The sequence below is a fragment of the Zonotrichia albicollis genome, chromosome 9, assembly GCF_047830755.1.
Source record: "Zonotrichia albicollis isolate bZonAlb1 chromosome 9, bZonAlb1.hap1, whole genome shotgun sequence".
In the NCBI taxonomy this organism is placed as follows: domain Eukaryota; kingdom Metazoa; phylum Chordata; class Aves; order Passeriformes; family Passerellidae; genus Zonotrichia; species Zonotrichia albicollis.
Genome location: NC_133827.1, coordinates 20,532,933 through 20,556,308, shown reverse-complemented (window position 1 = coordinate 20,556,308; position 23,376 = coordinate 20,532,933). Strand labels below are relative to the sequence as shown.

The 23,376-nt window shown below is 42.7% G+C and overlaps 2 protein-coding genes across 10 annotated transcripts in view; both read right to left on the bottom strand.

The window, feature by feature from the left end:
- WDR33 (WD repeat domain 33) overlaps positions 1-15,649 on the bottom strand; it is a 69,552-nt gene extending 53,903 nt beyond the window's left edge. For 3 of the 9 annotated variants that reach the window (XM_074546826.1, XM_074546825.1, XM_074546827.1), the window contains exon 1: positions 15,465-15,640. The gene's annotated coding sequence lies outside the window, so the exon portion shown is untranslated. Of the gene's footprint in view, positions 1-15,464 lie in introns of all 9 variants that reach the window. The other 6 variants (XM_074546824.1, XM_074546823.1, XM_074546828.1 and 3 more) reach the window with 5 other exon arrangements.
- A 1,953-nt stretch (positions 15,650-17,602) lies between these two features.
- Positions 17,603-23,372, bottom strand: POLR2D (RNA polymerase II subunit D). The gene is made up of 4 exons (XM_005489502.4): positions 23,217-23,372; positions 21,493-21,673; positions 19,205-19,300; positions 17,603-18,228 (listed from the first exon to the last, which is right to left on the bottom strand). The coding sequence occupies exons 1-4, from the start codon at positions 23,287-23,289 to the stop codon at positions 18,150-18,152; spliced, it is 429 nt and encodes a 142-aa protein (XP_005489559.1). The 5' UTR covers positions 23,290-23,372; the 3' UTR covers positions 17,603-18,149.
- Positions 23,373-23,376: the final 4 nt, after the last annotated feature.

The window sequence follows — 23,376 nt, the reverse complement described above, 5'->3', positions numbered from 1 at the left end:
GAAACAAACTTCTTCCTGTGCTGTTAGGATTCAGAGGAAGAAGCTGACAATGACCACACAGAATCCTGTATTTGAATGGAATTTGTGCATCATGGATGAAGTATATGAATATGCAACAGGTTATTGTTTTTAAGGGTTAATCCTCTGTTAACGTGGGTCCTGTTTCAGGCTTGTGCTGCCCAGAAAAAGGTTCCCGGACTGTCTGTAACTCTGTTTCTGTTGTCCTAATTCAAATGGTCCAAATTATTATTACTCTAATTGTATTACTATTTTATAACCATTTTATTACTATTAAATTTTAAAAATTTTAAAAAAAACAAGTGTTTAGTGTTTTTCACACTATGAAAATGATAAAATCCAGCAAGCCCCTGACCACGAGCAGGATGTAATTCCACAGATAACTACTGCGGATTTACAAAACTCCTGAAGGCAGCAGCAGAACAAAGCTCTGGTTACCAATGAAAGAACACGGCCAGAGTGGAGATGGGCTTCCTCCAGAGCCATAAGGGAACACCCAAGGGTGACCATCCTTGATAGATACCATCAATCCAGATAACAGAAGTAACCAGAGAGATACATCTGAATATAGGACTTCCCCTGACACGATCAGCGCCTGCCACTGTGCAGCAAACGGCGACGGTGCAGCCCTGCACAGGGAAATAAACCCTCACACACATGTGGGGTTACAAAGGAAATGGGGGCACCTCTGCCTGCACAGGGAAATAAACCCTCATACAAATGTGGGTTACAAAGGAAATGGGGGCACCTCTGCCTCAGCATAAAAATCTGTATGGAACAGCTCTGCTGGAAACAGCATTGGTGACAGAGGGGGCTCTGATGTGACACAGGTCACATCCAGGTTCACCCAGTGCTGACCCCAGCCCGACGCTCTCTCCTTGGCTGTGGGTTTTCAGGACCGGATTTTGGTCATGGAAATAAAATCTTTTGCATTTATTAACTTGGATTTCTGGCTGATCATTTATAACACAGGCATTGCTGGAAGCAAGACTTCTCTACAAATTCATTTCCCACACAGCATGATATAAATCCCACTGCAGCATCTCCCCTAACTTTAGAAATTACTGTTAAATGTTCATTACTGCATGTAATAGAAAAAACGAAATGGCAGATTTCTTTAAAAAAGACTACATAATCTGCTTGTAAATTCATGGATGTACTTTCTTACACACTCTAAATACTTGTGTCCTCAATTTGAATGAGCTGAAAAGTTGTTTCACTGCCAATTAAAACATTTTATTTAGCTTTTATTGATCTCAGTAGTTTAAAACATTTCCCTTTTAAAGTAGCAAAATAAAGCTAAGATAGAAATGCTGGATATAAGAGACTGTTTAAAGCAGCAGAGAGTTTGATTTTTTTTTCCAAGAGGTTCTTTGTAACCACTAGGAGCAGGCTGTCCTGGAAGTCTCAGGCAGTTTGCAGGCACAGAGCAGGGGCAGCTCTGCAAACTCAGCCTTACACTGTCCTTTCCATGGAACACAGTGTGACAGCCAGCTCTGAGAGCTCCAGCAGCCACCTCCTCACTGCACAGCTCCCACACCAATCACAGCTGTTCTCTATTCCAGAGAATAAACCAGCTCATTTCCAGGAGGGAGGGAAGGAAATTTAACACCTTGGGCAGCTGTAGCATCTTACTAAACCAAGCTGGTAACTGGAATGAAGGGGGGGAGACAGAAAACAGCTTTCAAAACACAAATCTTCATCTGAAGGCTCATTTGCCTGGAAGTTGCCCCATTCCAGGCATCCAGGAGGTCTCAAACCAGACCTCAGGTGAGTCCTGACTGTCCCCAGGCCCCCACTGGAACACAGCCAGGACAATATTCAGGATGCCTGAAACAAGGTACCCAAACTTCCTCACACAGGAATGACTTCAGGACCCCCATAACCCATCTCAAATTCTGTTACTTGGCAGGAGATCTCAAACTGTTGGAAAGAAGGTTTCAAGTGTTTAATATCAAAGGTAAAATTTTGTTATTAGGGGTTTATATTGAAAAAGAGGAAGTGGCTTCTTCCAACAAGCTGGCATTAAACTTACAAGTCCATTAACCCTCCTAAATGTAGTTATTCAATAATCAGAGGAAATAAACCAACAAACAATCAAAAAAAAAAAAAAAAAAACACAAAAAGCCCCAGGAACCCAGATGAAATTTCCAGTACTATTTCTCAAGTCTGAAGTTTGACACTCCCTTATACCAATAAGCGCTCTAAACCAGAGAGAAAAAGATAATTTTTCAAAACCTCATCTATACTCTCTCTAATGGGCAATGCAAAAATAAATGACAAGAACTGACACCAAGAATGTGGATAAGGATTTACACTGGGGGGCTTCCAAACACAAAAAACAGAAGATCAGCTATCATTTGCAAGAAAACATCACATCCCTTTTTAGGGAAACACTGCAAAGCAGCAAGTTAATACTTGATTTTCATGTTCCAGGGAATAAAAATCTGAAGAAATTTAATTTTCTGCATTACTGTCACTGGTAAATACAGCATTAGGTGTGAGATGGGTCAATTTAGACTGCAATAGTTTCAGGTGAGTGCAACCAGCATTTAGCTTAAATCAGGATAAACAATCTCCACTTGAGGTGCAATCCATAGCAGCAAAAAGTAGGACCAAGGGCATAAAAGGGTTAACTGCAACTCTTCATGCCTACAGATCCTTCCACACTCATGGTTCTGACAAAACATCCCAACTGCAACAACATAAGGGATATGAGACAGGATCAGAAAAATTCATTTCTATTCTGTTTCTTCAACTTTTGAAATCACTACCTCCTATCACAAAAAGCCTTCTACCTGCATTTACAAACTCTGAGCAAAGTACTGTTTATCCAGCTGCTCAGGACTATTTCCTTCTAATAATTGCTGCAAATATTATGTTTTATCCACATAATACCCTTATCCCATCATGTGTGCATATGGCCAGTATATAATCTATGAATAGATATATAAAAAATGTGCACACACACACATTAGGGCATACACACACCGAGTGAAGCTTTAGAAAGAAATGGTTTTGGCTCACAATTCTCACATGAAACCAGAGCATTTTTTTCCCAAAGTCTCCTATTTGAGAAGAAAAATATACCTATTTAATGGTTATCAGTATCCATTTGGTTTGTTGGGACAAACCAAAGCCTCAGCAGGCTCTCCTTAAGATCTTTTTTATCATGACAGAATTCAGCATGTCTATTAGCTAAAGCTCCTTTTGTACTGGCAGTGTGAGCAGAAATATGCAAACAAATATTAGAGGACATGGCCCAATCCAGTGTAGTAATATCTTATTTCCTATTTTCAGCAAAGTACCAAAATTTGCTTTATTTTAGAGTCCATCAACAGGAGTTTAAATGGAAGAAACCATATTTTCCTTAATTCACACAATTAGAAGCAACAAGATTTGTTTCCAATATCTGGCATAAGTCACTTCTCATTTTATTGTTTCTGGACAGTAATGTCACCAACCAGTTCTTGTTCTTCTAATTCATTACACCCTTATCATAATGTGAACTAGGTTTATTTCTGTATTCCATTTTTCCATGCATCCTTATCAGTTTTCCTCTTCTTGTCCCCATGAACAGCCCTTCCAAAGCCTCACACATTGTGAGATAGAAATGAATTTGGGGATACAGAGCAAACCCCTCATTTCTCCCTGTGGTGCCATAAGGATGCCAGGCCTATTAATGCCATCAAGCAATCAGAGGGAGAACTGAATTAAAAGTGAAAAAACTCCCAAAAATCTTACACCCAGAGCAACATGGAGGAAAGGCAGATGGATTTGGGCTGGTTTTGTTTTGTAAAATAAGCAAAAAGTCACATCTGGTATTAGTCAATGACAGAAAATGGTTACCACTGAATGAATGCACCCAAATAAGGCTGCAAAGGTAACACTGCCATTTAACACAGCAGCATTATTACTGCATCTTATTTGGATATGATTGCTCCTTTTATAGAAAAGTGAACCTTGTACTAAGTTTTGAAAATTGACAGATTGCAACCAAAGCATTTCACACGACTTCAACAAATCAAACTAAACCCACCAAACTAGTGAAGCTTGGAGAAAAAGAGCCATGGTTTATATTAAATACAGCACTACTTACAGGTAGCTCAATACTATAAGGAAAAAAAACCAAATTATTTATGTATAATTTGACATATTTCATATGGTTTATGCAAAAAATAAAGCTCACCATTAATAAAATGCAGTTAATTGGTAAATAAAACATCCTTGCCTATTTAATAGGTATTTTTAATTGGAAGTGAAGACACTTGGGTGGAATGCAGTGAGTTATAAACTGAATATGCCAAAAGAAAAGTGTGTTTCCAAATGGGAGCAAAGGAGGTTATGGGGCAGAGTGCAAGCAGCAATCACTGCAAACCCAAAATTGAGGCTTAAAAGGCACTGCCTGAAATGGGCACAGCAGCAAAGGAAAGGAGAGCTCCCATTTCCTATAGAAAACTTCTTTAAATGTGTATTAGTTCTATTTGAGGCTACACACAGACTCTAAAAAAGCACTTTTGAAAAGGAGTGCTCTCATTTCCTGAGTGTATCTATAGAATACTTCTTTAAATGTGTATTAGTTCTGCTATAAAGTACACACCGACTCTAAAAAACCATTTTTCCAGTGTAACAAACAGTGAGAACTGACAGGAGTCACTTTGGGAAAATGGGAATTTTTGCTCTGGACACCAGCAATGGATCCTCCATGGCTTCCCCTTCCTAAGGAAAGCTTTTCTTGGCCTCCTCATGCAGCCTCCTTCCTTTCCTGGGAATCCTGCCTCTTCCCAGTGCAAAAGAATTATGTGAAAAGATATATTCCAGACATAAATTTACAAATTTTTGCCATCTTCAGCAACCATGTTTAAAAAAAAAAGAAATTATATTTAAAAAAAAAGAAACATGCATGTACACACACATCATCTCTCTATTACACAGAAACAGAGCAAGCCATCCTGGGTAAAGACTGAGAAAAGTGGCAGACAAGTTCTTGAAATAATAAAATTTCCAGGGAGGGGGTTATACAGGAAAAAAAAAACCCCAAACATTCGAATGTTTTTTCTCCAAACCATTTAAATAAACTGTCTTCCAATTATTTTAAACTAAATGAAATAGGACAAAAATGATTTCTCTTTTAAACAGAAAATGAACCTGAGCAAAGGTTTGTTTTCAGTCATGGTTTCTACATCTCCCTTGCTTTCCTCACTGATAGGAATGGAGCAAGAGCTGCAGGTGTGCTAAAAACCTGCAAAATATCACAAAATCCCATTTCCAAAGCCACTGTAAAAGCAGCACCAGCAAACTTCTATCACATTTTCCTGAGCCAAAATTTGCATGTCTGTCAATGAATTTATCTCTCCCAGCAGATGAGATGTGGGTTTGCTCCATTCAGATGCCATCAATTTCTACAGAAAAGATGAATCTCACATTTCCTTCACTGCACAAGGTAAATCCACTCAGAAAACACTGACAAAAACATGAAAACAACCCCACTCTGCCAAAGTGCAGATGCAGTGAAAACAGATTAATCTGACCAATTCCCCAAACTGCTTTGTGTTTCAGTTTCCTACTGCATGGGAAAAACACTTCAGATTCACAAAACCAGATTATTTACTCCATGGCTGAGAATTCTACATCTTTCTGAGACAAAATAATCAAAAATCTCAAGTAATTCCGAGTACTTTTCTTATTATATGTGGGTTGTGTATTATTTTTATTTCAGAACAGATGTGAGACAGATTAAGCTGCTTCATTAGGATATTTTGGTATCTTTCCCACTGATTATGAGAGAGAATTGGTGGATTAAGCAGGATTATAAAATTAGTTAAAAACTAGATTCAATAATGGAAGTACAAAGTTGCACAACCTTTTAGTTAAAAGCAGACCTGTAACAGTAAAAAAAAAAACTGTGCAAGGTTCTTGACCTCTGAATATTTCAAATATTATTCCCATTTTGGATTATGTAAAGGCACTGCAGCGTGCATTTTTGTGCACTTTTATATGCATATCTCAAAAGATTTTCTACAAGGCATGCAGATGTGAGTACAGGAAGTTTAAACTTAAAACCAGAATTAATTTTAAAGTTTGAGAGATTCCTTAATTATCTCCAGGTGCTGGAGGTTCCTAATCCAGCAAATCAACAAAGTGAAGGCAGAAACACTGCCCTGTGTTATACAACACTGTTATTATGCAACATCTCTGTTCTCTGCAGCAAATCCTTTTTCCCTGGCCTCTACTGCTCTGCTCCCAACACACATCTGCAACCACCCTCTATTGTGTTCTATTTGTGAGGCAAACTTTCCTAGAAATGGGCTTTCAATTCTGACCATGCAAATCAAGGCAAAGAATTAAGCAGCTTTCTCCATTCCGGTCATTGTGTTCCAACAGAAAATGCAAAAAAACAAAAAAAAAATCTCTTTTCATTAAAATTGCAGAAATATACTTCAATTAATAATTGTCTAAGTCATAATAAACTACTCTGTGCAAAAGGCTCACAGATCTGTTTTTATTTGGAAATATTCCAAGGCTTTTTGTTGTATGCACAGTCCAAAATCTCCAAAACCCTGAAATGCAGCAGCATTTTTTTCCCCTTTAACTTCAGTTTGGTACCTTCACAGTGCCCAGATTCATCACCAAGTTCAAAGCTTTGGATTTTCAACAGAACCCGAAAATATTCAGACACTCTACAAATGTAAAAGGCCAGAACATGCAACATGGCAAAATGGGATGATGCTGATGCAGGTTTGGATTTAAATGGTTTATTCCCTGCAGGAAAAGGTGCTGATATTTAATAGACAAAAAGGGCATACAGCTTTAAGTTTCACATAGAAACACACAATGCTCAAGAATTTCTGAGACAGGAAAGCAAATTTACATCAAATGGAGCTGCCTAAAATCCCAAAGGAGAGCACCTTCACCCAGCCAGTCTGGAGCTCTGGTACAGAGAAGCTCCAACAGCTGAGCCTGCTTAGCTGCAGGAACTGACACACTCTGATACCTTCCTTAAACACTTCCTTCAAATTTTGGATTTCTACTACTCAACAAACACCTCTAAATCAAATCACAAATGTTCCTTTTTTTATGCTCAAGCTGAACCCTTGACTCGTTCCAGAGCAGACATATTTACAGGAGATCATGTGCTTACATACATGATAATAAACCCTCAAATACTTAATTTCACAGGACTCAGACAGCTCCTGCTTTACCTCTCTGGCCACAGCACAGAAAACTCCTTTCATGAGTGCAGCAGCCTGGAGTCTTTGCCTTTCTGCACCTCACAGAAGCAACTTCTGTGAGCTTAAATTTCTTGAGCTGTACTTCAAAACATGGAAGCAAGCACAGATTGCACCTCAGCTAGAAGACAGACAGGATTTGGTTTGCTGCCATGATTTTACTGTTACCAACTGAACACCTTGGTAATGGTAAACTCACAATATTTTTTTTAAATGGAACATTTTTCCTCCCTCTAAACTTCCCACATATCCCTTTATTTCAAGTGCTGTTTAGTATTTATAAAGAGGTGTATTATAACCCAAACTTGTCTAAACCATCATAACCCAAACTTGTCTAAACCATCATAACCCAAACTTGTCTAAACCATCACAACCCAAACTTGTCTAAACCATCACAACCCAAACTTGTCTAAACCATCACAACCCAAACTTGTCTAAACCATCACAACCCAAACTTGTCTAAAACCTGTCTTTCATTGGGAGTCCCTATGATAAAAGCAGTTTATCTTACCTAGCTGAAGACTCCCAGCTTGGTTTTCATGCTGAAGTGATTACTGATGCTGCCTTACCTTGGAGCTGCTGCTTTGTCAGGAAACCAAACTTTAGGACTGATGTTTAAAACATATAAATATATCATGATATACTAAAAACCTGACTTAGGGAAAGTAATTTAAAAGGAAATATTTTGATATTTAGCATTAGCATCCTTGCTAACGCTAAATATCAAAACGTAGTGAATAAAAAAGCCCCAGCAGGACCTGTGTGATCATTCAATGAGCAGCTGCCCTTGCTTGAGAGGAGAATTTCTGTTTGTGCTCTCTGGGCTGTTCTGAGAGCAGCCAGGAATCCTGCAGCTCCTGCACACCCACAGGCTCTCCCTGCTCATTTCCAGCTGCTCCTGGAGAGCCAGCCCTCAAGTCCCTACTGTGAGGCACACAAGGGATGGACAGGGACAGACAAGAGAGAAGGAAGAGTGATAAGAAATTCTCCAAAAAATTCTTCAGAGGAATTATTACCAGCAGAATGGAAAAGGATTAGAAGGACTGTGGGAATTTGTAGGGCAAAACTGAAATAGGAAACGCAGCAAATTGTCTTTGCTTCAGGCACAGCCACCTGAAATTCTGACTAAGAAAACAAAGTTCAGATAATCTAGCAACAGTTTCCTTCTCCTCATTCACACTATGGAACAGAAACACACATTTTAATATACTAAACACAGGTGAGTATCTGAGACACAGAGTTGCAAATTCAATCCTGACAAGACACCTAAACCTTTTCAGTAAAATCTGGCAATTATAAAGAGTAGTAACATGTTACAAAGATTTACTTTTCACAACCTTCATCTGATAAATGATTACCAAAACTACCCAGAACTCTTGCAACATTTGCAGGGAAGCTGCAAATACCAAGAGAATTTAGGGCATCTTTATTTCATGACCCCAGCAATGTTCACTTCCCCTCTCTGCCCCTTTAATGTTACTCAGGCCCATCTTCTGACAAAACAATGCTGTCTGCCATTCCAGTTTCTGGGCCAAATAAAGGCAAAACTGTCTCAATTTTCTATAATGACACAATTGAAGTCTGGAAGGGGTAGCAGGGGGCAGGATGACAGTGCTATCATGTGTGGTCATGTGAAAAAGTGTGCCTTTATATGGTGAGAAGTGTAAGAAGGTTAAAAAAATCCCAAAAAACAGCTGAAAGCAATGTTTTCCTACAGTTAACAACTGTATTCAAAGATCATTTTTCCATTTCTCTCAGCAAGAGGAGATTTTATACCTCAGTAGAAACTCCAGGATGAAAGAACTTTTTATTTTGCTGCATATTTTAACATTAAAATCCATTCATCACCAGTGGCCATACCCTAACCTGCATCCAGAGGTGGAGACTGTGCAGAGCTCTCATGTTCTGGGCACCTCAAGGTTATTTACACACCTCATCTATTCTGTACAAGAAGAGACTAAACAATTATACATCCACACTGCAGAATAAATGGCCTAGAACATCATACCTACAGTGCTTTCTTCACAATATTCAAGATTTTAAAAGGGTTTTTTAATCCTCTGTTCATAAAAAGATGTGGCAGAAGCACACATACTCATCCAAGACAGAAATTTGTTATCTGCCCCAACAGCAGAGTAGCAAAATTAGCAACTATTTTTATAGCAAAATATTCAAATTAATACCTGCAGTTGTTATGCCTAGACTCAGCTGATGCAGAGAAATCATTAAGAAAAATTGGTGAAATTGCAGCAAACAATTCAAACATTATTGAATCACACAATGCTGCCAAACAAGGCTAGAGAACCCTGCTAATTATCAATGCTCCCCATTTTTATCTTCCTGCTGAAGCCAAAGAGTTAAAAACAAACTAAAAAAACCCAACAAATCTGATCAAACACCTGCTAAATTAAGGAAACAATCAAAGAAAATAGCACTTATATAAAACTATTTTGATCAAATAAAGTTCTGGCTGCAGATTATTTATGTGAAGATCATCAGAACAGTGAGTTTGCTTCAGTTAAGATATGAAAGTCTGGCATTTATGCAAACTATTTTTTTGCCACTGTATGGTGTGGAAGATTAATGGATAATCCCTATTTGCTGGTGGTTAGGCTAGGAACTGTTCAACCCCATGAGGAACAAACTGACAATAGCAAAAAAACCCCAAAAGCCAGTGCTGTTTATTGCAGTTTCACACTCCCAGGGTAAAAAAATTGCAGAGATCACGTGAGCAGTCCTAAGCTTTGTCAAGAAAGATTTGTAAGAATTTTTGTAAGAAAATTTTTCACCTATTTTCAAACATAACCAACCTAGAAATTTCTCCTGTAACAAGAAACTTTCAATACTAGAACCCTTTCTAAACTGTTGGGTGATGTACCCACATCTCATCCAACAGGACATGAATTAGAAATGCATTTTCTTTTAACTGGAATGACAGACCCAGTTTGTTCCAGGAATGTTTTCTGATCTTTGCTTGTGGATTATGAGCCATGCAAATGCCTATACATGGTTATGTGTGTATATGCATACAAACTGCTAAAAAACCACTTTTAAATTCTGCAGTAAAAGCCTTTGCTTTTACCATTTAGTAGAGTTCAATAAAACTTTCTGTATCAATACATTTCTCAGTAAGTCAAGCTCATACAAAGATTTCAAGGAGAAAGAGCTCAGTGTTCAGATTCTCCCTAAATACAAAAGTCATCCATGTCCCCATGAGAACAACCATTCAGTAGAACAGCACATCACCACAGAGATTCAGTTTTGAAAGCTGGAGTTCTCCTAAAGTCTAAAATCCCTCAGCATTTCTCTCCTACTTCATATCTCCTGCCTTGAGAATTTCAACAAGTTTTCCTGTCAAAAGCAGCATTTTCATCTCCAGTTTTAGGTCAGTATTTTCATCTTACTACACAGAAATTTTGGCAGCTGTGGCTTCCATCAGTCAGGAATCTACAAGGATATTATTACTAGAAATAGCTACTTCATTTATTAGCCTTAGATTTGCTGAGGAGACCAAAATATTTGCATCCATCCATAGAAAAATTTGCAAAATATGGTTTGATGACTGATTCTAGTATGACTTTAGCTCCAAACTCTGTAATTGAGAAACAGTGCAAACATTGCAGAATAAACATCCTCATTCAGACTGCACTCCTCCTCCCTGCAATTCCACAATCCCCAACTCTTCTTGTGGTGGAACTGTAACTTTTCACCAGTCTCTGTAAAAAGGTGCAATGGTTTGCTTACAAACAGGGCCCAAAGGAAGAACTTTTCAAAGCTAAGTGCTGATAGAAAAAGCTACTTCATTTATTAGGCTTAGATTTGCTGAGGAGACCAAAATATTTGCATCCATCCACAGAAAAAGATTGTAAAATATCAGATTGAAATAGATTGTAAAAATCAGTCACACTGATTCTAGTGTGACTTTAGTTCCAAACTGTAATTGAGAAACAGTGCAAACATTGCAGAATAAACATTCTCATTCTCCTCCCTGCAATTCTACAATCCCCAACTTTTCTTGTGGTACAACCGTAACATTTCACCAGTCTCTGTAAAGAAGCTGCTCACAAACGTGGCCCAAAGGAAGAACTTTCCAAAGGTAAGTGCTGATTTTTACTGGGATGGGAGAAGGACAAGGGCAGAGTGGTTGCTGTTTTTGTGAGCACACAAGCCGAGTGCAGCCACAGCTGCTGAGGAAACCTCAGCACTGAATTGCTGAGCTGACCCAAATCCAAAGTGAAACTGCTGAGACCAAAAGCAGAGCAGCCTGGCTCCAGCCCAGCTGTGTGCTCCCTGCCATGGCCCCTCCTTGAGGCCAGCACACTGAACATGCACCTCAAGAACTGCTCAGTGCTGTGAGACCATTTCAGCTCACACTGGTCACTCAGAGCAGCCTGGCAGGCACTGGCTGCTGAGGATTCAGGGAATGGCCCCACTGACCAGGAGGAAATCCAAAGGATCAGCATTTGCACTGGGCAGTGCCATGGCAGATCACTGCACAGATCCACAGGCTGTAAATCCAGCACTCCCACGAGCTGGGGCAGCTCCTCTCAAAACAAAACTGCAGCTGAACACTCCTATACCCACAGGAAAGGAAATACAGCTCACTGTGCTGCCAGAACTGCACATGGACACAAAACTATCCCAAACACAACCTGCTAAAGACTCCTTGTTAGCCAGTCTGGTCTCTTTCAAAAAAAGGCACATTAACATATTCTTTTGTATAATGTTTCTTTTGGATTTGGGATAATGGTTTAAAGGAATCCTCAAATGCTTAAACTGCACAAACATGGATTAATTCATGTGCCCCTGTGCTCATAATGAATTATATAAAACATTATTATGAAGAACTGATCAGTACCAACAAATCCAGAGTTCTGCTTTTGGCCCATCCTGGCAGACCATCCTGCTGAATTTGATGGCACTCACTTTTGGGTAAAGTCACAGGTGAGTGACCGAGAGCCACTGAAATTCCAGGCTCTGTGACCAACTGCTCTGGATTAACCCTTGGTGCTGCAGACACGCCCATAATTGAGGGATGGATTCCAGAAGAGCTCATCTGTCAGATCAGAGCATGCTGCCCCTCCTCAGGCTCACCAACAGCCAGGGCAGCCCAGCCAGAGCCATGGCACACCCAGGGATTTGCCATCACCTCCTCTTTCCCACCTCACCAGTGCCAGAACCCCAGGGTTCTGTTTAACATGTTTAACATCCAGCCCAAAACAGAAAAGAGACCCAGATAAACACAAACATCCTATTTCTGCTCACAGAAAGGGTCACCCTGTACAGCCACCTCCACCACTGCACCGACTTCTGGACAGCCAAAAGAATACTATAATTTTAATGATTTTAAATTACCTAAAATTATAGGTTAAATCAATTTACAACTCTACTGATAATATTTGCAAAGCTCCAGAAGTTACTAGAATTTTTTTGAACCAATATACTTCATTATACCAAAGACTAATTAAATAGCACCAAAGAGCTCATATGGCATGTTATTGTTCTTTGCATCAAAACCAACTAACAAAGTGAACAGAAAATTGAAAGTGTTCACATTTAACAACAGGGTATGGAAAAAAATCCTATTTAAAGGAAAAATGAAGTTGAAGATAAAGTTCTAACTCGTTTATTGATAGGAAAAAAATGTTGCAGGGTTACTGGAATGCAATATATAAGAGAGGAAGAAATGTTTTCATTTGTGTCTAAAGAATGTGAAAAATTACACATATATATAGAATATTAACAAAAGTATGCACAAGAACACTTATATGTAATTATAAGTGTTAATTACAGAACACATTCCCTGCTAAATCCACATTTCCATCCCCATTCCAGGTTTCACAACAGCAGGACTGGGACACCCAGCCCCGTGTGGAGAGCAGGTTGAACCAGAAGTGACATTATGAAATGCTGAGTAGCTTTTTTAAATATTAGTGAGCAAGAACCAAGGTTATCTTAAGGTTTTAATCTTTTGAAGGACCCTTGGCACATCTCCTCCCCCACAATGCTCAGGGTCTGTATTAACCACACCAACCAGGCCTGCATATCTGTGTTTTCACTTTTGGTAACATAACAATCCAACATCAGGAATGCAAACATGGCAAATAAAGAACAAATTCTGCAAAACTCACAAACACACTGCAGATAGCTTCCTGCTTGTTTTCACAAGTAGTTTTCTAAATGAGAACCTCTAACTGAGCAAGGCCAAAATAATTCTCATTTCCACTGTTCTCTTGAAATTCCCTACATACCTGGCTAGCAGATGCACAAAATGAAATATTTTGCATGGAATAATCCCAGTACAGATTAAACTGCATTCCTTCCATTTGGCTACTCAGCCTCATGCCTTCTGCATGAGTGGTTTTTTCAGGTGAGTCAGAAGACTCCTCTGCTGAGATGGGAACAAAACAGGAGAATTCTCATCCCCTGCTCAGCCCAAGGTCTCCCTGCTGCATTCCTGGTACCTCTATCTCAAGCACAAAGCAGGATTATTGGGCTTTTACTTCCTGTGCCGATAGCACAAAGACAAAACTGATGAGAAATTTTCAATCCCAACAGTGCAATATTGACTGCTCCAAGGGACCAACATTTCAGACAGCAGGGGATGGCTGCAACTCTTTGCAGTGACTGATATTTGAATCAAAAGCTTTCAGCAGCTCCATGAGGAGTCACTCACACCTAACATTCTCTGCAGCTCTAAGGTTTTTTCTTCTCCTCCCAATCTTTCAATACTTTATTTTTAGCATCTATATTTTCAGCTCTTCTCATTAGAACTATTACAACACAACTGAACAAGATGTTAACACTCAGATTTTTGAAACAGATTTAATAATTACATGATCTGAAAGTAAGATGATGGCAGAATACTGCAGCAGACCACCTAGAAGTAAAAATCAGTTTACTTGAAAAAGAACTGAGGAGCAGGGAGCCCTGGAGTATTATGGCACAACACTTGTTGCACACTATAAACTCCCTGACAATATTGCCTCTCTTAAAGGAAGGATAGAGCATAAAATAAGAATAAAAGTTAGAGCATTGAGTTAAGCATAAAAGAATAAAAATATGCTGCAAGAAGGATGAGGGATTACTGCCTACACAGAAAACCAGATTCCCAAACAATACCCACAACTGCAAGCAAGGATACAATGGGGTACAAGACTTGCAGAGCACAGAACTACTTACCTATGACAACTCTGCCAGACAGATGTGTTCAAGGAACTGCTAACATTAAAAAATACTGTGTTTGAGACTATTGTTTACTGATAACAATCAGCACGAGAGAAATAACATCCACCTCTAAGGAGGCAGGAAGTTTAACGAGCTCTCTCCAAGGGAAAAACGCGGAGCTGTTTTTTTCAAGCTGAGCACGTCCCTTAGGTTTGCTGCCATGCACAGGCCGGTGAGTCTCGGCCAGTGGAATGTGACACCACGATCAGCAGCCCCTCCACCATGCCAGCCAAGTGTCTGCTGTGTTATTACACTGCAGGGAACACACTCCAACCACAGTGGGGTTACACAGTACAAAATGTGAGCAACAGACCTCCCGGGATCCATAAGAAAACCGAAAATAATACTTTCTCATTCTTTTACCAAAGCTGATTAGTCCTACATAACTAAAACCGTTCTTTACTGGCAAATGCAGTTATCTCCCTTGGTATCTGAGAAGCTTAAATACTAACCTAGGTAGCGTTATACGTCTGTGGCCATTTCTTCTCTCTTCTCAAAACACAGAGGATTATCCTTGTAAAGAACCACATAAGTAAAAAACTCGAGGTATCTCACAAGGCTCGTAATGGCCAGAACTTCCCAGCCCTGCGTTCAAAGCAGCTACAACTCGATCTCCACTCGTACCCAAGGCGGGGAGAACAACAATCTTAAGAACCAGTAACATCAAAAGAAATAGAAAAAGCTGGGATCGATAGCCTGGGGCGAAGCCACCGACAGACACCTGTGCAGGGAAGAGCACAGGGGCGCTGCTGCCGCTGCCAGGCCCGGCCCTCGAGCACAGCCCAGCCGAGGGCCCGGCCGCAGCACCGGGCCCTAGCTCGGCTCTCGGCGCTGCCCCGGGCGCCCCGGCCCGGGGAACCCCCCAGTTCTCGCCGGCGGCCCCCGCCCTGCCCCGGCCGCGCCGCTCCAGGGCCGCGGCCTAAAGATGGCGGAGGCGGCCGCGCTTCCCCGGCTGCTCCCCCGCCCCGCCCGACACTGAGCCGGACTCACCGCCTAGCCAGCCTCTCGTACCGGGACTCCGCGCCCCACCGACACCTCGCCGCCCGCCTCGTCCTCCTGGCTCCGGCAAACTCCGCCGCCGCCGCCTCACGACCCGCGGCCGCCCGCCATCTTCCCTCCGCCTCCCCCGCCAGCAGCGCACGCGCCCCACGCCAACGCGCACGCGCGCTAGGCCAGGGCGCGCGGGCGGGGGCGCCGCTCCTTAGGGCCCAGGGCGGCAATGCGCGTGCGCACCGGGGGTGGGGCGGGGCGCGCGCCCCTTCCGCGAGCTGACCCGGCCAGCGCACCAATCACAGGGCGAGGGCGCGCAGAGCGGCGCGCATGTGCAGAGTGCCCGCCGGGGCTGTTCCGCGTGTGGCGGCGGCAGAGAGGGCGCCGAGGGTCCCTCAGAGCCGCCGGGCCGGGATCCGCCCGCGAACACTCTCGGGCCCCACCGGGCCGGGATCTGTCCCCAGACACTCCCGGGCCCCGCCGGGCTGGGATCTGTCCCCGGGCACTGCCCGGACCCGCCGGGCTGGGATCTGTCCCCGGACACTGCCCGGACCCGCCGGGCCGGGATCTGCCCCCGGACACTCCCGGGACCCCCGGGCCAGCCGGCTCCAGCTTGGCAAAAGAGGCACTGCCGACGGCCAGAGCGATAATTCCTTCCGGGCACGGCCGTGTTGAGCGCTGCTCCGTGACAGTTGTCAAGCTCAGCAAACGCCCAGGCAGAACAGGACACTCCGCCTGCTGGGGCTCCCACAAATACCTTTGGAGCTGCTGCCCAGGCAGGCGGTGGAGCTGCCCTCTCTGGAGGTGTTTAAGGGAAGATTGGAGGTGGCACTCAGTGTCATGTTCTAGTTGGCAAGGTGGTGTTTGCTCAGAGGTTGCACTCGATCTCAGAGGTCTTTCAAACCTGGTCAATTCGGTGATTCCTTTCTTTGTCCCTGTTCCCGGGCTTCAAAACACAAGTAAAACCTACTAATCTCAAGGTTTGTAATAATCTATTTGTGTTGGATAGTGCAAACTCCTGAGATAATTTACAGATCAGTAGGTCTGTTAAACTCCTCCTAAGGGTGCTTACAAAGGTGTCATCAAGTAGTAACATGAGTGTAGACAGAGAGGTGCAGAATGGCTTTTTTCCCTGAATTAGTTTTGATTAAGACCTAAGAGTCTGTGTGTTTAGATGAAAATGTCAAAGCTGTTTGAACAGAAACATTTTACAGAGCAAACCTGGTTCAGCAGGGGCAGCTACTGGGAAGCATATGCTGTACCCAAAGGGGGCACTAAGCTTTATAAAAATAAAGATTTGCCACCTTGGTTTTTCTTCCTCAGAATTATTCTGATGCTGGTAAAGTTCCTGTGGTCGGTTCCAGATGCATGTGTGGTTTAAAGGCCTGCAGGAGCCACTGCCACCCCAGTTCCTACACAAATCTCTTTGAAGTACTGTGCTCCAGGTGAGGTGAGCCCAAACCAGAACAGCATCTCAGCACAGCAGCAACATTACATTTCTAGTAAGACACAAAAGAATATTTTATTTGTCTCCCTTTTGCAAGACCAGTGAGACTACAGCTTATTATCACAAATACACAAGTAATCTTAACACCTGTCTTTTTCTCCCAACATTCTTTCCTGCAAAATTTTCCTTCTTTCAGGTGTGGTGGTAAAATTACAAGGCTTGAAAGAGCTTATTTTAGAAGTTTACCCTACACAAAAGAACATTCCTTTCAGATAAAAGCTACCAATCTGTGAATCTCCCAGCAGCTGAGCTCTGGTAGCACTGGCTGTGTGACCCCCACAGGCTGCACCAGGAGCCAGCCCTCCACTGTGTCCTGTTATTTATGGTTTGTTTTCATCTCAGTTTTAGGGTACCTATAAGGAGTTCATCCCTCCAGGGGTGGATACCTGGCTGTGTTAACATCAAAATTATTTGGTTTCTTCACCTTTTTCTTTCTGGAGCAGGATGGAGATTGGGTGTCTGCAATGGAACAGAACAGGGGAGCAGAGAGGGAGATGCTGCCTCAGTGCTTTCTCACTGTGATTGCAGTCACAGCTCTGCACTGGGGTTATTTCACTCTTGGAGTCCCCAGATCTCCAGGATATATTCATTAAAAAGCTCCTCATTAACAAAATTATAATATGTAACCAAATGTTTATAAAACACACAACTTTAATTAAAAATATCTTTTAATTTACACTGAACAATAATAGAAAAATATTGAAGCTGTAAAAATTCACTGACCCGCTCAAACAATAAAACAAACAAACAAAAAACACCACAGATACTGATGCTGCTCATCACTGACCCTTCTGAGAACCAAGAACAAGTTTCTGCATCCTTTAGAAGTTCCTAAAAACACAAAATCACATCCACATTTCTGCTAAAAATCAAAAACGTTGAAGATTTACAGCCTGGGGAGAGGGATTAGGGAAGAAACAGATACTTCAGCCACTGGGAAAAGTTCTTTCAGGTTCTTTGCTCTCTCAATTCAGGGGGTCCTTGCCAACATACACATGGAACAAACCTAAAGGACAATGCTGATCTCCAGTCTGAAGGCACCTGTGGCAACACAGCACTGGAGCACCCTGCACCCACAAGTACCCTGGCTCAGCTGGGAGCTGGGCTGATCCAGAGGGCTGAGAAACAGCCCAGGTCCTCAGGATTCTGTGCTCACAGGAAGGGGCTGAGGGTTACCCTCAATACTGGAAGCTGCGTTTAGTCTGGATGTCATCGAGAATCTGCTGTAACTCTTCATCCTCAAACCGGCCCTCCAGGCTGCAAGGGAACAGTGAGGAGGCATTGAAGGGTTCAGAAATGATCTACTAAAGGTTTCAGGAATGATCTCTCCCCCTCGATTCATTTCAGTCATAACTCTCTCCTGTCAGTCTGAACACACCACCTCCCACCTGTGTGACCACCTGTAACACCCCTGTAAGAAGAGTGCTCTAATCCCTATGCACTGCTGCTTCTTTACGTGACAAAACTCCATTCTTCCCAGGAATTTCAAAATGTGTTTTCAAAAAAGGCAAGGCAGGTGTAAGCAGACCTCTAAATGAAGTCCATGTAGCTGCATGCTCATAAGCCAGCCCATTCTTGCTATGAAATTTAACATAAAATCATGGAATGGTTTAGGTTGGAAGGGACCTTGAAGATCATCCCATTCCAACCCCTTGCCATGGACACCTTGCACTAGACCAGGTTGTTCAGAGCTCCATCCAGCCTGGCCTTGGACATCTCCAGGGATCCAGGGGCAGCCACAGCTTCTCTGGGCACCCTGTGCCAGGGCCTCACCTCCCTCACAGGGATGAATTTTTCCCCAGTATCTAATTTAAATCTTCTCTCAGTTGAAGTCATTCCCTCGTCCTGTCACTACTGCTGTAAAAAGTCTCTTTCCATCTTTCTTGTTGGCTCTTTCCAGGCACTGGGAGCCCACAATAAGGTCATCCCAAAGTCTTCCCATTTATATAATGACAAATAAGGAAGAAACTGTAATTCAGATGAATGTTTCACTCCCTCCTCTATCTCAGGCCATGAGGTAACCAACCAAGACATGCAGAAGCTACTGCTCTCCCCCACAGTATCCACAGAACAGTTCATTTGCCCCAATGGGAAAAACTGCAAGGAACACAAACACAGCCAGCTAAGAACCCAAATTTAAGAGGTTTACACTTGAAGAGAGGGTACCAGGGCATGGCTGGCTATAGGTCACAGGGAAGTGACAGCAGCCCTTGTACAATGTGGAAGTGCTTACCTGGGAATCAGAGCTTTTGCTTCCTCAGCTGTCTCAGGACACAAATTAGCCAAACATGCCAGTTCAAACTTATGGAGCTTCTTCTGCAGCAGTAAGCTGTAAGGGAACACAACAATTTGATGGGATTACAAGACAGAAATATAAAGGGGCTTAAACTGAAGCAAATGCTTTTCTTTTTGCACACTGCTTCTGGCACTGAAGTAATTTTTTTTCAGCAGAAAAGACTCATTATATAAATGCATAGAGGAAAAAATAAAGTCCTATCTGCTAACTCAATTTCCCCTGACTAATTCTGCAAAGTCTAGAAAATCCTCCCATTTAATGCAATCAGCTGTCAGTGAAATTCTGAAAACAAAGCACTTCAGAAGGCTTGACCTGGACAAAGCATAACCCTCCATCAAGAACTTCTTGCCTCAAAGACTCAATTAAAGAACAAATCACTCAACACCACTAAGATGTACTTTTGTTAAAAAATGCTGGTGTTAGAATGGTAGGTGCTGCTGCCTGTTTCTTGTCCCCAACAAACCTCTCCTGTTGAAAAGCAAGTTGAGTTAACATTCAGGCAATGCAGTCAAATCTCCACTCAACACTCACTGCAACTGGCTCAGCAATAGAAGCAAGAAAGGCTCTTCTGCAAGGTTTTATTCCAGCAGGGTAACACAGTAGAGCAGGCAGCTTAAGAAAGGGAAGGGGAAGGAGGCAGAGCTAAGGGATCCAGGGAAAAGAGGGGTGGCCACCAGGGATGCCAAGCCAGTGACAAGACAGGGGAAGGAGTGACCAGAGAAGTTGTGACACAAAATTCCATTTGAGAATCTGTTTTTCCCCCAGGAGGGCTGACTCTATGGTGTGTAGTTACTGGTGTTTCCAGGGCTGGGGACTTGGGATTACCAAGGGTTGAGAGTTCAGGGGATACTACATGTGAAAAATGCCAATCAGTTGTTTTTAAAATTTTAAAAGTTTAATAGTAATAAATAGTTATAAAATAGTAATACAATTAGAGTCATAATAATTTGGACAATTTGGATTAGGAGACAATATGAGACAACAGAAACAGAGAGTTACTGACAGTCCAGGTACCTTTTTCTGGGCAGAACGAGCCTGAAACAGGACCCACGTTAACACAGGATGAACCCTTAAAAACAACAGCCTGTTGCATATTCATACACATCATACATGATGCATAAATTCCATTCAAATACAGGATTCTGTGTGGTCATCATCAACTTCTTCCTCTGAATCCTGACAGCGCCTTTAAGGCAGGAAGAAGTTCATTTCTTCTGATAAAAGAGCAATAAATTCTTTTCCTCTGAAAGATTTAGGTGTCCTGTGGCTGCTCTCTCACTGTGAGTCCTTTCTTTAAAAAAGTACCCTACACAGCATAGTTTCTATTTTAGCACTTTTTTTACAACCCAAAACTATATTTAATACACTACTTAAGAGAATTAACACAGCATAACTTTCTGACACAACACGTATAATATTCATTTTAATATTTATGAAAAGCCAATCATAAAATACACATTTTTCACACCACACTTTTGCAAAGCAGGACCAATGTGAGGGATCCAATTTTGTAACACAGTGTTTGTTACACCCTGACCTCAGCTGAAGATTGCAATGCAAGATGTTTTCCCTTCCCATCTGCATGGCAGATTACCTTTGTCAAGTGGGCAGTTTGCCTTATCTCTCTCTTTGAGTGACCACATTCACACCTCCCTGGGAGGGGACATTGCTGATAACATCTATTGAATGTCACTGCATGGCTGATAAGAACTCCAGCATCCCACTGGGAGATGTGAGCCCAGAGGGAGGAGCCAAGCATTGCTACCCAGATATAATCCAGAGGTTTTGAGACACCAGCACGGCTTCTCCATGGGATTCCCCAGAGGAACAGCAGCTGCCTCTCCTTCCACTGGATCTTCAGAGGAAGAATCCATCCTTCTCTACAGGATCCCTGCTCCAGCAGAACCACCCCTGACACTGCAGGAGGGCTGAGCCACAATTCCAATGGGGCTGCCACCAACACCCTGACCCACACAGGGTGTCAGGTTGGGTTCTGACTCTGGCAGTGTTGTTCTAGTTTACTGCATTGTTTATTTTATCCTTTATGTCTTTTCCCTATTAAAGAACTGTTATTTCCTGCTCCCTTATTTTTGCTTGAGAGCCCCTTAATTTAAAATTTAAAATTGGGAGGGGTGGGGAGGGTTTACATTCTCCATTTCAGGGGAGGCTCCTGCCTTCCTTAGCAGACTCCTGGCTTTCCAAGCCACGGCAGCCTCTGCGCTCACCTGCGCACGCTGGCGATGGTCTCACGGTTTTTGAAGCGGCTGAAGCGCGCTGTGTAGTTCAGGGTTTTCATGAACACCTCCGACAGCTCCTGCTCATCCTCCGCGCTCTCGTTCTGCTGCTTGCGGTGCTCCAGCAGCATGTGCACCTCGGAATTCAGCAGGGTTTCCGCGGTTTCAAATTCTGCAGGGTGAATGAGGGAAAGCCAGCATGGAAAAACGCGCTTGAAAAGCGGAATTGCGTAAGTTTTGTGTGTAATTTAGATCTGGGTAACACAGAAGTGAAAATGTCTCTCATGGCAGTTGTGTGACTGTGGCAGTCCCAGTGACTGGGCGGCATTCCATATTGAAAATGCTGATAAAAATTACACTTTGAGTGGCAGTGTCTTTTTGACCATATATTTTACACTTGCAGCCCTAACATTCAGATTTTTTCATATTTGTGCAGTATGTTTTCTTCACCCAATTTTGGCAGAAGTAATGCATGACTTGCTACAGAAAGAAATATCTAGGGCTCTAAAACTCCACCAAATTCAGAAGTGATGCCACACTCTTTACTTCAAGAGCTTGAAGTAAATATGAATGCTGTTGGATGTCTTTAAAAAGGCTTCATTTACTTGAAAAGTTAATTAACCTACTGAAATTTTATAATCAGAAAAAAAAATGTTAACCAATCTTAAAAATTCCCCCCCCCCTTAGCCAACTTTGAATTCATTCATCATCAGCATAAACACTGTATGTATTTCAATTACAAGAACATCTTTCAACATCACAGTATGAGCTGTTCATAGCAACAGGGTCAGAAGCTGCATCCCAGAGGGCCTGACTTCACTGTTTTATACAAGCATATACAAGGACTGTTAGAAAGGGCCTGGCAACTCTTATTTTTAATTGAGCAGTAAATCAGGTTGGGCTAAATATGAGATTTTAGCATTAAAATAACCTGAAAAAATAGACTTTCAGAACTTCCCTATTGTTCATAACTCAACATTGCAGCAATGCACCATGGTGCCCATTTCCCTCCCCCTCCCTTTTTTTCAGGGTGGCTGTGAGGGGTAAATACATTTCTAGAATTTATACCGAATTAATTGTCTGAAAAAAGAAATATACAGACAATAAGCGTCCACAGTTACCAACTCTGGATCTGGATAGCTGATTTCCTAAGTGCAGCAGTATTCACAGATTTCCAAAACCGCTTAGGTTGGAAGGGATCTTAAAACCCATCCAGTGCCACCCCTGCCATGGCAGGGACACGTCCCACTGTCCCAGGCTGCTCCAAGCCCTGTCCAGCCTGGCCTGGGGCACTGCCAGGGATCCAGGGGCAGCCACAGCTGCTCTGGGCACCCTGTGCCAGGGCCTCACCACCTTCCCTCAGAGGGAAGAACTCCTGTATCAACAAACATCACTGAAAAAGCTTATATAAAAAAAAATAACCTTTTTACTATAACCTGACAGGACTTTTTTTTTTTTTTAAATACCCGACACACACGTAGCGGCTCACCTAAGAACCACCACATCCTAAAAATCATGAGATCCTTAAATATACACAAATCATTTACTATGCTGATTTTTAACATTCGGGGCTTAGGAGCTGCTGGAGGGGCGTTGAGCAGCGCTCCCGTTCAAGGAGCCGCTCGGCGAGGCTCGCACCCTCACGGGCAGCCGCTGCCGGCCTCCAACCACCACCCGACCCCCGAGCCCGGGCTCCTCGCCGCCCCCGCTCGCACCTTTGGGGAAGACGAGCTGCGAGGCGTCCTCCTCCACATCTGCCGTCCGCGGGTCGCTGCCGCCCGCCGCCATCACCGGAAAGCCACGGCGGAAAGGGCGGCTCTGCCTCACGGGAGGGCGGGCGGCTCTCGGGGCGGGGCAGGGAACGGCACAGCCCCG

What these genes read in the sequence shown, in the direction of transcription:
- POLR2D (XM_005489502.4), bottom strand. Translation starts at nt 23,289, where the DNA reads ATGGCGGCGGGCGGCAGCGACCCGCGGACGGCAGATGTGGAGGAGGAC. An exon ending in GCAGCTCGTCTTCCCCAAAG is followed by an intron (nt 21,674 to 23,216) that starts GTGCGAGCGGGG and finishes TTCACCCTGCAG; the next exon opens with AATTTGAAACCGCGGAAACC. An exon ending in GCAAAAGCTCTGATTCCCAG is followed by an intron (nt 18,229 to 19,204) that starts GTAAGCACTTCC and finishes GTTCCCTTGCAG; the next exon opens with CCTGGAGGGCCGGTTTGAGG.